Here is a 12,658-nt window from a genome sequence, read left to right as displayed (position 1 = left end):
GCTAGAAATGGAAAAGGACAGTTTGCAAAGCAGGTGACAAGAGACCCTGTTGATGATGGTGAGGCTAGTAAAGCAAGAATTTTTTTTTTTTTTTTTTTTGGTACCAGGGTTTGAATCCAAGATAGTTAACCACTGAGCCACATCCCCAGCCCTTTTTTTTTTTTTTTTTTTTTTGAGACGTGGCCTTGCTAAGTTGCTGAGGTTGGCTTTGAACCTTCAATCCTCCTGCCTCACCCTCCTGAATTGGGAATACAGGTGTGTACCACCACAACCGGCTAGCAAGAATGCTTCCGAAGGGCAATTTGGTAGAAGCTGTTGGGACTTTTAATCTATCCAGAGGGATCCAAAAGAAGCCTGCAACATGAGGAAGGTGGATCAGAGTTCAAAGCCAGCCTCAGCAAAAAGCGAGGCACTAAGTAACTCAGTGAGACCGTGTCTCTAAATGAAATACAAAATAGGGCTGGGGATGTGGCTCAGTGTTTGAGAGCCCCATCCTGCTGGAGGGATGAGGCTGCCAAAGGGGTGTAGTGAGGCAGTGACCGAGGGCTGAGGCCAGTGATCCCAGCTGGCCACCTCAGAAGCAGGCTGTCCCCGTTAACAGCATGCACGCTTCTCAGAACCAGCAAGGCCGGGGAATTTCCATTCTATCCTGGCAGGCCTTGGGGGCCCAGCGGCCTCTGGCTGGAGGACAGTGATTCTGTAGACAGCCACACCGACACCACCCACAGCTGCTGATTGTTTATTGCACAAGAAACTGGCTATACCAAGGCAAGGGTGGGCATTACAAAACAACCCAGTGACCAACCCCGTGCTACCGTGGGGCAGTCTGCACAGACACTTCAGTTATATACACGTTTGCACGTGCACACACACAAACACACACGAACAGCCGTGAGCCTGATGCTCCCAAACCTCCCTGGCAGATTGCATCCCTACCCACCCAACGGAGCAGCCTTCATGGTGACATGCGCTGGGAAGTACTGCAAGTGACTGGAAGGAAGGAAAAGGGCTGAGCTGCAGCGAGCTGAGCCACTCAAATCAGCACGTGCAACATGGTGGACACAGGCTGCACCTCCACGGGCTGGGGAAGAATGAGATGTGGGAAGGAGAGGATGTCCTCAGAAGGCTCCCACGACCAGTCTGAGAGCCTGCCTGGAGTCTCAGAAAGTAGGTCTGTAGCTGGGGGATCATCCTAGAACCCTGGGGGCCTGGACTAGGGAGTACACCACCATCCCTCCTGCAGCATCCCGAGGAGCCTAAGCACCTGCAGATTTCAAAAGCAGAATCCCCAAAGCAGAGGCTGGCCTGCCAGCGTTGGGAGCTCCTGCTGTGGGTTCCAATGACATCATTTCCCACCTGCAGATAAAGCCTCACATCTATGCAGAATGAACACACTCAGCTGGCCAGGATGTGCTTCATTCTAAGCAGGGGACTAACAGGCCACCTGGAGCTCCAGGGGCTGTCAGGGAGGGACAGTCCAGACCCATTTACTCCTCCCTGGGGGCCAGCTGGGTGACTGTATCTAGCAAAGGGATCTTGTCTCTAACAAAGGTGTGACATTGGGGGTGGAACTCAGGACACCAACCCTTTCCTTCAAGTTCAGGGACTTGGACGCTGTGCGGCGGAGCCACGGAGTCAAGCCCACATGAGTTCATGGAACTGCTAAGCAGGCTCCTGAGAGGAGCAGCTCTTCTGGAAACTCTTGGACCAAGGGCGACAGGGCCCTCAAGGCCCCAGGATACCTGGGGCACCAGCTCCTTGACAGAAAGTGACAGCAGCATATCAAAAACAAAACAAAAAGCAACCCTACACACAAACGCTTCAAGTTTATGTAAAGGACAAAAAAGTCTGAGGGACTTTGCTGCCTCCCCCTCCCCCCGAGACCCAGGCGGGCAGCTTGTCCAATCCTTGGTTTGCCAGGCAGAGACAACCTGAGCTGTCGGCACCGAGTCCCTGCGGCTTCTCTGTGGCTGGAACCTGCCAGGAAGGGAAGTGAGGTGAAGATGGCCTTGACACAGGCTTTCCCTCAGAACCACGTTTCATACAGATCCCTGGAAAGTTCTATTTAAGACAGAACCTCTTTTGCTGGCAAAGACCCTTGGCTTTCTCCGTGCAGAACAGCCACCCGAGTAGCCAACCTCCTCGCCTAACCAGCCCGTGAGGCCCGGGCTTCTGCTGCAGCCCATCAGGGCAGGGTGCATTCCCTCCACACTCAGACACCCAGGATGGTCCTAGGGGAGCAGGAGGGAGTTTTGCAGAGGTCAGTCCTCAGACTTTGCAATGGGTGATGGGGTCAAAGGTGATGAGGGGCTTTATTCCAGACTACCACCAGCGGGTAGGAGGGAGGGGGCTGCAGGGCCTCCTGGGGTCGGGCTCTTCTGCCACCAGCATGACGACAGTGTGGTTCCACGCAGGATCATCATCTACAGGAGCCTCCCAAGGACTGCATGGCCTGTGGCCTCCAGGCAGGGAGGACTCAGGACTACATGTGTGCTGGGGCATGGAGGTGGCCTGTTACTCCTGTCCGAAGCCCTCAGTCTCCTCAATGGCATACAGCAGCTTCTCTTTTAGTTGTTCATAGCTCTTGTAGGGTGGGAGGTCCAGGCGGTTGAAGCTGTTGGGAGGGAGAGCAGCATGTAGCATCATGTAGCCAGGACTCCAACAGCTCTACCCAGGCCTGGATGAGCGCCAGCAGAACTGGTTAGCCAGACCCAGGGCAGGGTGGTAGAAGGCCCACCATGCCAGGCCCCAGTGCTATCTAGGTTCCTAGACCTTCGGGGAGTTAGCAGAAGGAATGGGACAGTGGGAACAACACTAGAAGTGGGCACTTGGGGAAGCAGCTCTTGCCTACTGGAACAAAAGTGTTTCAGTGTGTAGAACTTGGCATTTTATGTCACGGCCCACCTCTCCAACCCAAATCCCTATGGCCATGCCAATGTCAGAGTCAAGGCTCTGGAGTTGCCACACATCTGGGGCTGGAAGGAGCTCATCTGGTCTGTGAGGATCCATCACTTCCACCCAACCAGCATGCTCACCAGGTGTGGCTTCTGGGCAGCCAGGTTTCCTTGCCAACCTTGTCGATGCAGAACTTCTGTGGTCCGTTGCTCCCTGTTATCCAAGACAAGACAACCGTGCATCAACAGAAGTAGCCTTCCCAAAGCAGAGCCCTCCAGCTCCACCCACAGATGCTCAGTCCAGCTCAAGGGGGCCACAGCTCTTCCCTCTCCCACTGACTTGCTTCCAGTGACTATTGTCTCCAGCCAGAGCACCAAGAGGGCAATGGAAAACATACCGATGAGTTCAACAAATCCCCCAACAGGCAGGCGGCAGGTTCCAGTAACAAACTGTAATAGCCGGATTCTTTTTTCATTGTCCATCTCCTTCACCACCTGCAATTTCACAAGCCAAGGCACAGTCAAGAGACCCGCTGGGTCTGTGATTCCCTTAACATGCAACGCTTTACCCAGCCAGGGCCCTCTATGGGGATGAGGACACAAAGCCACCTTGGGCAGGGTGACAGCCACCAACCTGGGAAACCTCAAGGTTGCTAAGAGGTTGTGTCCATGAGACACCTTGGCCAGGCATCCTCTTCCTATCCAAGTTCCACTTTAAAAAACAGACTAAAGATGGGAGTGACTGCTTAATGGGTATAAGGTTTCTTTTTGGGGAAATAACGTATTCTGGAACTAGACAGTGGTGATAGTTGCACAACATGATAGTTGCACAACACTGTGAAGGTTCTAGAAATCACTGAATTGTTTGTCTTAAAATATTTAAAATGAGCCACGCAGGGCTGGGGATATGGCTCAAGCGGTAGCGCGCTCGCCTGGCATGCGTGCGGCCCGGGTTTGATCCTCAGCACCACATACAAACAAAGATGTTGTGTCCGCCAAGTACTGAAAAATAAATATTAAAAAATTCTCTCTCTCTCTCTCTCTCTCTCTCTCTCTCTCTCTCTCTCTAAAAATAAATAAATAAATAAATAATAAAATAAAATAAAATGAGCCAAGCATGGTGGCACATGCCTGTAATCTCAATGACTTGGGGAGGCTGAGAAAAGAAGATTCTAAATTCGAGGCCAGCCTCAGCCATTCAGCTAGATTTAGCATCTTGGCTAGACTCTATTTCAAAATTTAAAAAACAAAAAAGAAAGAAACAATTTTAAAAAGGGCTGGAATGTAGCAAATTGGTAAAGAACTCCTGGATTGGATCCCCAGTACCAAAAAATATACATAGGTATTTAAAATGAACTGAATGTTATGTGAATTTCACCTCTGCAAAAAATTTACACACATGTGGGCACGTGCATACAGACACATATACTAAAGATATGTTACATTTCTTTTTTAGGTATGCTATACTTCATAACAACAATGGAACCCACACATATAAAGAACGGAAGTCATTAAATACAGCATGACAAGCTCATCCCATTTCTCTGGAGCCTAGCACCTGTTTTCCCATCTCATCTGCCACATGACCAATGGCAGCTGTACTTTCTACATGAAGGTCCCCCCACGCTCCCCCAAAGCACAAGGCTGACCACAGCCAACCTCTTGTCACATGCCCTGGCCCCAGTCCAGCCACGACAGCCTCCATTCGGCTAGAGGCAGTGTACCATCCCCTTGCAAGTTGGGGAGGTGAGCAGAGTGCCCAAGATAAAGGGTCCTTAAGCCTGAGGTCTAATCAGGTCCTGTTTCCTCTGGGTGACTGCTAAGACATCCCTCCCTGTCACAACCCTTGTCCCCGGCCCACTGGGGATAGGAGCCAGGACCCACCTGCCAGAACCACTGGATCTGCTTGCTGTTCTTGGTGTAGTGCCGGTAGACGGTGTTCTTCTGCCAGTCGCTTAGGTCTATCTCCTGCATGCCGCACAGCATCAGCTGCAGCCAGGAAGACGTCAGTGGCCCCAGTGCCAGCCGCTACCCACGGGCAAGGCCTGGGGCCCATACACCATGTCACTCCTCACTTGCAGGTGAGAGTCCCCAGCCTATTCAACCAGCTACTTTTGCAGGTTCTTTCAGTGCCATGGGTAACACCAGCCCCGGTGTCGGGGGTGGGGGCAGAGAACCCCAATAAAACCCATCTTCCCTGCTGCCTCCGTCCTGCTGAAGAGTGCTGGTGCGTTTCTGTGGGTGCACAGGGAGCACCTCAAGGAGCAGGAGCTGCGGGTCCTAACGACCTTCAACACTCACCTCCAGCTCTTTCTCATCAAAGTAGCGCAACCACTCCAGGGGGGCCACCTCATTGAAGCCATCCAGGAAGGCTTTGGTCTGCTCTTCCACACCCCGCGTGAAACGCCAGTCAGTCAGCAGCCTAAAGCCAAAGACCAGTCACTGGTGGAGCCCAGGACCCCATGCGCTCCTAGCCTGCCCATGTGACCATATGACACAGCATCAACAAAGGCTCTGAGAGTCAAACACCAGAACCAGTGTACTGAAGGCCTGGGTGCAGCCTCACAAACCTCAAGGTGACCCTGAGGGTCCCCCCTCCCACTGCCACTCGCTGAACCTCAAGTGTGTGGAAATGGGGAGATTAAAGGAATAGACCAAGAGGACTGAGGGTCGTACACAGGAGATGTGTACACTGAGACCATGGATTTAAGAACACAGGACATAGCCATCTTCCTGATCAGGGGAGAGATGGCAATGTCTGAGCTAAGCATCATCCAAGAAATTCCCTGCAGTCGGGAAGTCCCCCGCATGTCTAGCAGAGCAATCAGCAGCAGGTAACCAAGTGTCTGGGGCTCCAGCAGCCCTCGTGGCATCATCACCTGACCAGCCACAGGCCACCCACCAAGGCAGATGTGACTGGGAGGTTCCTGCAACCTGGGGTGTCCAAGAGCCCAGGAGGGCTCCACTTCAACCAGTGGAGGCCTGGTTGAAGAGGGCATCCAGGAGATGAGAGAACCTGCTGGGTTCAAAGTTCAAACCCCTCCCCATCCCTCCCTGGGGCTGAGGCTTACATGATGTACTCTTCCTTATTCTCCTCTGTGACTCGGATGCTCTCGCCACCTTCCTTCAGTTCGTGGGTTGTCACCTTGCCCAGGATCTCCATGTCCTGGATGAAGAACAGCTCCAGACCACACTCTTCTAGGTTGTTCTCTCTGGAGCACAGTAGGCCAAGGAGGAAGATGTCCATCTTAGCAGGGTCTTCCTGTGTCTAGCCCCACCTCTCACTTTTAGTGCCCACAGGGCACCAAAGTGGCCTAGAATCCTGAACTGTGGCACAGGACCTCTTCTGATGCAAGGAGAGAACTCTAGAACCATCCTACAGGGGACCTAGAAGCTTCTATCTCCACAGGCACTTGGAGAGGCTGGGCAAGTGCTCATGGGCTTCTGCCAGAGGAGCTCACGGTTGCGGGTACCCACTGCCCAGACAGAGCCCTGCCTCCCTCAGCCCTGGGCAAACAAGGGGCTTACTTGATCCAGACAATGGAGTTGTAGAATTCAGGGTCAATAGACTCCAGATCTTTCAGGGTTGGTCTCTTGTTGAGCATCCGCTTGTAGAAAGGGAGAGTGAAGCCTGTGTCGATGAACTTTCCATGGTACAGGGCCTGAGGAAGGAAGACACATGGCAAAGAGGTTTGGCCTTCTTGGGACAGTGCCCAGGGCAAGCTCGTGGATACTCCATATCGAAGGCCACTGCTGCCTCCCCTTCCTGATAGAACCTGAGCAGCCAGGTGCCTCATAGGCAAAGGGAGGGCCTGGGAAATAAGGACTACTCTGTCCTGATTTAGACCTTGGGATGGATTCTCGTCCCACCCTACAGGCCACAGGGACAAGTGGAGCCAGCTCACTGCCTGCACGGCATGCCAGCCAGGCTGTTCCCGGGCCAGCAGTGGCCTGCCCCATGGTCTCAGGGAAGACTTGTTCAAAACAGCTCCAGGTGGCAGCCCTGACTCACTGGTGCTCAGAACTGGTGGCAGAGGTGGCCAAAAATAATGCAGACGCACGGATGGAGACAGCTGGCGGCCAGCAGTGAGTAATAGTCTAGGGTTTCGCTAGTCTGTCCCGTCAGCTTTGGGCCAGGCAGGTCTCTAGACCTGGGAAGAATGTGCCCACTCCCGGAGCCTAGCACCTTGGCCAAGAACTTGCAGAGGAGGGGAAGCACCATATTTAGTCACAAACCCTGAGGGCCCTTGGGTCCTCCAGAGAGGGGAGCAGGGCAAGACACTCAGGCAGTCAGGGGAATAAGGAAGGAAAGTCAGCTCTGGAGCATCTCAAGCCACCCAGCAGGCAGCAGAGCTGGCTCTCCCAAGATGCTCACTATGGCGAATTGGCATGACCCTCTCTCCACAGTCACACCGAGCCCCTATTTCTGGATAGATACACACAGACCATGAGTCCCGCCCCACGACGGGTGCCACCTAACCTGGCATGACCTGTCTACAGCGTCTCTGTTCTAAGCCCATGCTAATTCCAAATCCCCTTCCAGAATCCCTCAGTGTCTCAGTGGGACACTCCCAAACACTCCCATCCACTGCTCAGGACAGATGGTAGCACCTCCCAGAGACAGGCAGTAGGAGGTAGTTACGGATTCACTCCACTCAGCCACTGTCCTGCCTCCACCATGGGGACTCACTTAAGGTTAAGTGAAGCCCATGGCCCAGGGACCTTCACAAATCAACACAAGAAATCCTTCAATGACTCCCTGGTACCCCACCCCTGGTGCCACTGACAGTTCCGATTTCTCCAGAACTCTCTCTAGCTCTTTGTATTTTCAGGTCAGGAGATTCTGAGGAAGATGGGTGAGGCCCACAGTGGGGGCGCCTAACCATGGGACTGCTCCTTGGGCCTGGACTGCCTCGGGTGGCTAGGGGCTGGCCTCCTCAGAGGCTGCCTTCCTGGAGGTCTCAGTGAAGAGTGAACTTCCCTGGCGCCCTCAGCATGCTCCACCGGGACGGGGAGGGGGAGGAGGAAGGCACTCCTGGGGCTCCCTTACCATGGCGATGAATCTGCCAATGAAGCGGAAGTAGGTGAGGTGGTCGGGGTTGATGGAGGAGGCGGGGTTGATCTGCAGGCAGTAGTTGTTCTTGCCCGCATATTCAAATAAGCAGTACATGGGGTTGAGCACCTCGTGGGACAGAAGGAAAAACCACTCTCTGTGAGGGAAGAGAGAAAACAGGAACAATGGAGCCCTCCATGCACTCGCACAACAGTTGTGACTCTGCCATGTGTCTCAGGCAGTCTGGAGACCGTGTCCTGAGAAGTGGAGTCCACCGCAGTCAGTGCCCAGACTATGCAACATTATCAGCTGGGCCATGAGCCAACTTGGTTCAGACCAAGTATGAACCAGGGCAACAGCACTTTCAGATGATGCTCAGGAAAACCTGTGTGCATTCCTGTCAGCTCCAGGTGGTACATTCCAGGACTTTATTCACAACAACCAGACCTTCCAATGGCAAAAAGGCTCCCTGCACCCCGACATACCATGCACAATTGAGTTGGCTGTGCACTGCACAAGGGCTCTATGTTGAAGTATCATAGACATGCACATTTATTACAATTTTTCTGCAAAAGTACTGTATGACAGCAACCACCACCGTACCTGAGTAGGCAGCATAGGTGAACAGTAGTTATGTGTCCCTGAGTCCTGAACCACGACAACTCTGTGATTCATGCTACCTCCAGGTCACAGACCTCATTCCCACTTGCTCTTACACTTCACCGCCCCCTCACCCCAACCCCATCACCACACCCTTTCCCACACTTCTACATGCATTTGAAGCAACACCGTGCCTCAGCATTTATTTGCACCCTATGTACAAGCCTCAAGTTAGAATTCAGAGTCCTTTTGGGCTTGAACTAAGCCAGCTGGGGGACACCCCAGGGGCTGGTCCCTGGCTGCTGGGCTGTGTGTGGCTGGGTCGACGAGGAGTCCGATGCAGAGGGTGCCCCGGTATCCTGTCCGTGGTTCTACCCTGTGGTAGAACAGCATGACGTAACCTACCATAGGGTAAAACCACTGGCAGGACACAGAGAGAAAGAAACACAGGGCGGGAGCCACACCAGAAGCCACCTAGCAGAGCTTGGGACGGAGGTCACCACGGGAAAAGAACAGTCCATCCACAGGGCCAGTGCAGAAGGCAACACCACCAGCAAACAGAGCACCAGAAGCGAGTCAACCCAACACCAAGTGAGAAGACAGCCCACACCGTGAGGGTCAGCGAGCCCGGCGGTCCGTGGCCTAGATGCTCCTCTGTCGAGCCTTGTGCCCTGTTGTCCAAGGCAGCACTTTCCCAGAGAGCCTGTGGACCTTTGCAGGTGGATTGGGGTGAGGGTAAGACAGTGCTCTGGCTTCTTTCTAGGGTTACATTAGCCATTTTAACTTTGTTGACCCCGGACATTTGACATGCAGCTGAGTACAGATCAAGACCTCTGATCACGACAGCTCTCCCATGCCATGCGCTCTCAGACACTTGACTTTCCTGCCCTGGATGCCTTGAGAGGAAGGGAAGTCTAGGGCCAAATTTAAGGGACATCCACACAGCTGCTCAGCCTCTGTCCATGGACACAGCTGGACTGGTTAATAGAAACAATGACACGGGGGCTGGTGAAAGAGCCTTGTCCTGAGCCCGTCCCCAGGAGCCCCAGCCTCTTGGGACCCAGTAACTAAAGGACTAATGCCTGACCCTGCTCCAGCACCCACTGGGACTGGCCAGAGTGACATTCAGAACATGACCCCAGTGTCCCCCGATGAAGATGCAGAAGAGCTTTGGGAATGAATGTAAGGTGGAGGTGGCCTTCTGGCCACAGGGAAGAGGGAGGCAGCGCTCTTCCAGGGTGCCCGAGCTCACCTGGCGATGCCTCCATAGTCCAGGCCCTCCTCACCACGCATTATGATGTAGAGGCGGCGGCGCAGGTCGTAGGGTTTCATGTTCATGATCTGGAGAGAGAATGCGTTTGGCCAGCAAGTAGGGGAGGGGGTGCAGGGGTCGGGGGGAGACAGGGGACACTGAGGCATACTGTCTAACAGACAGGCATCCCAAGGCTCAGGCCTGGAAACCCCACAATGTGGGCTCAGCAGGTCGTGTGACAGAGGAGGAGGTAGCAGAAGGAGGGCTAGCTCGTGCCCCAAATCTCAACACCATGATTATTCTCTAACCTGCTGGAAAGAATCCTCAAAGAGTGTCTGCCTGGAAACACTGATCTTCACATGACTGGGTAGGGCATTTGACTGAAAAGAAAAGGAAAAACTTCAAATCAGAATCCCATGGGGTATCTGCTCACTGTGGTCTCCTGTCTGTATAAATAGGCATCTCCCCAAGGATAGGAACGGGCTTGCTCTTTTTTTTTTTTTTTAATTTTTTTAATATTTATATTTTAGTTCTCGGCGGACACAACATCTTTTTTGGTATGTGGTGCTGAGGATCGAACCCGGGCCGCACGCATGCCAGGCGAGCGCGCTACCGCTTGAGCCACATCCCCAGCCCGGGCTTGCTCTCTTAAGACAGAGGCATTCCAAGGCCTGAGCTGGGCCGGGAAATGTGGCTGAGAGACTGCAACAGCCCACCTCAAAGGGTCCCCAGAACCAGAACTCACATGACAGAGGAAGCGGAACTGGTGATATTTCCACCGAAAACTTCGGTCGTAGGCACCAGGGGATCCTTGCTTGGTCCTGGGAAGAGCAAAGGTGTTCGAGAATCTTTGTGATTTTTCAAAAATACAAACAACCTGTCTTTGTCTGCCCTAGGGAAAGGTGATGCTCTGTGAATTTAAAGATGAGTACAGTAAAGCAAAAGAGAAATGAAGTATCAGCCGTTAAGAGTGCCTAAGAGTCAAAAAGAATATCTAGAAACAATGCCAGACCTCTTGCTTTCAGAGAAATATTACTGGTACTGTTTGTATTGCCCCTTCCTCAATAGGACTGCCCCTTCCTCCCATCCCTTTGTGGTGAGAACAACACTGACCACTAGAGAGCAATGAGCAGCACAGTGGGCATGGGAACCAGAGCTGGCCTCCCCGAGCCAGCTGAACAGGACAGAGGCCTGTGCTGAAAGACGCTGCTATTGCCTGTGAAAGTTCTTACCCAGACTCAAATCCTGGGCGAGGATCCTTGAAGGTGGTGGTACGAGTATTATGGTCCACAAAGTACCGCACCCCCTCGCTGGTGTACTTCATCTCCCATCCTGGGGGCAGAGCTGGTTCCTGGATCATCCTGGAAGCACAGGAAAAGAGGGTGCAAAGGCTAGCCCTACCTTCTGGGCCTCTGTTTAGGAGGCTGGGGTCCTCCAAATGCTTCTCTGTTTCAATCAGGCTCTGTACAGCCGTGACAGGGCCCTCAAAGGTAGGTACCTGGCATGACCCAACTTGTGAAGACCTAAGACATAAGCAAAAATACAGCCTGGGTGGATGGCATTGGTCTGAGTGGACACCAGAAATCCTATGACATCAAGTGCCCAGCCCTGCTTCTTGTGGGAGCTGGGGGTTCCTTCATATCTTTTCAATCAAATTCTCAGCACCCTACTCAATCAGTACTGAGAACTGCAGCACCTGCTGGTGGCCACCCTCCACCCACTGGGAAGGTCTATCTGAGGAAACACTTTCCAGCTCTCATTAGGCTGACACTATATCCTGAGGGTCTCAGGGCACTTGTATATGGCTAAAGTCCCTCAACATCGGCATTGCAGGATGAATGCAGTCCCAGACCCCCTGGCCAATGCTAGAGCTGCAAAGAAGCATGGCCTGACCCAGTCCTCACCCCTGGGTCCGAGGGTCCTCCCACTGGGTAGTGCGCGTGTTATGGTTCACGTAGTACACCCGTCCATTGTCCTGTCTCTTCTCTGCCATGGGAGAAGAAAGGAGAGCGAGCACAATCAGAGTCAAACATCGTAAGTCAGTACCTTCCCTCAGCTCCCCTGTCTGGGCGCTGGGTCTCAATCTCTGCCCCAGGAGTCAACCTGCTGGAGAAGTTTAGCTGGCTAAAGCCTGGCTCACTCACACTTGGCTCTGGGAAAAAGGACAAAGAGAATCTCTCCCTGTCGTTGACGTTGACGGGAGGGATACATACAGTTCCAACCTCTGCGATTGTTTGGCTTGTCGGAGGGAAGGGGTGGTGTGGCGGCACTGAGGGGGGCAGCCTGGCGGAAACAGAGGCATAATTGCATCCAGCTGTGTGCAGTACGGACACCCTGCCAGCCTCCCCCCAGCCCCAGAGGGTGGGATAAGCCACCAGCGCCAAGTGGGTGGGAGAAAACACCGAGGCAAAGCTCCAAACTCCAACGAGGTCACCTTCCTCGGGAAGTTTCTGAGCCTTCCTTTCCTGAGTCTGTCCCAGAAACAAATGATGCTGATGGCTCTCTCTTTTACAAAGACAGAGTGAAATTGAAGAAATGACAATAATCATTTCCAGAAGCTACAGGGAACCCAAAAACTGAAAAGAAGCAGAACTTCTTCTGAAGCCCCCACCCCAGGACCAGGCTGCACTACTCCCAGTTTTGGCCCCCAACCCATCTCCGTTCTGCCTTACTGCTATCTAGTACACGACTGGATTTCTATACATACAGACGTTATTTGTCAATCACACCTTAGCAAAGCTGGGAAAATACGGTAGAAAGAACAGGAGGCGGCTGGAACGCTGCAGAGCTCCCCTACCAGTCAGCATGGGACCAGTGCAGAAGGCAGGCTTGCCAGAGGTTCCTGAGGGACAAGCCGCT

General features: G+C 53.2%; 1 protein-coding gene across 3 annotated transcripts in view; it reads right to left on the bottom strand.

Annotated features, from left to right (window-relative positions):
• Window positions 1-529: 529 nt before the first annotated feature.
• WWP2 (WW domain containing E3 ubiquitin protein ligase 2) overlaps window positions 530-12,658 on the bottom strand; it is a 139,575-nt gene continuing 127,446 nt past the window's right edge. For 2 of the 3 annotated variants that reach the window (XM_081275514.1, XM_081275513.1), the window contains 13 exons: window positions 11,704-11,785; window positions 11,032-11,160; window positions 10,545-10,620; window positions 10,108-10,179; window positions 9,800-9,888; window positions 7,945-8,104; window positions 6,423-6,556; window positions 5,966-6,106; window positions 5,196-5,316; window positions 4,779-4,883; window positions 3,293-3,389; window positions 3,036-3,108; window positions 532-2,614 (listed from right to left, as the gene is read on the bottom strand). In XM_081275514.1, the coding sequence (XP_081131640.1) occupies window positions 2,515-2,614; window positions 3,036-3,108; window positions 3,293-3,389; window positions 4,779-4,883; window positions 5,196-5,316; window positions 5,966-6,106; window positions 6,423-6,556; window positions 7,945-8,104; window positions 9,800-9,888; window positions 10,108-10,179; window positions 10,545-10,620; window positions 11,032-11,160; window positions 11,704-11,785 (1,379 nt within the window). In that variant the 3' untranslated portion in view covers window positions 532-2,514. Of the gene's footprint in view, window positions 2,615-3,035; window positions 3,109-3,292; window positions 3,390-4,778; window positions 4,884-5,195; window positions 5,317-5,965; window positions 6,107-6,422; window positions 6,557-7,944; window positions 8,105-9,799; window positions 9,889-10,107; window positions 10,180-10,544; window positions 10,621-11,031; window positions 11,161-11,703; window positions 11,786-12,658 lie in introns of all 3 variants that reach the window. The other variant, XM_081275515.1, reaches the window with a different exon arrangement.

The sequence above is a fragment of the Spermophilus citellus genome (genome assembly GCF_964194105.1).
Source record: "Spermophilus citellus genome assembly, chromosome: 18".
Classification (NCBI taxonomy): Eukaryota; Metazoa; Chordata; class Mammalia; order Rodentia; family Sciuridae; genus Spermophilus; species Spermophilus citellus.
The sequence above is the reverse complement of the archived record's forward strand: the minus strand, read 5'-3'. Positions and strand labels throughout refer to the sequence as shown.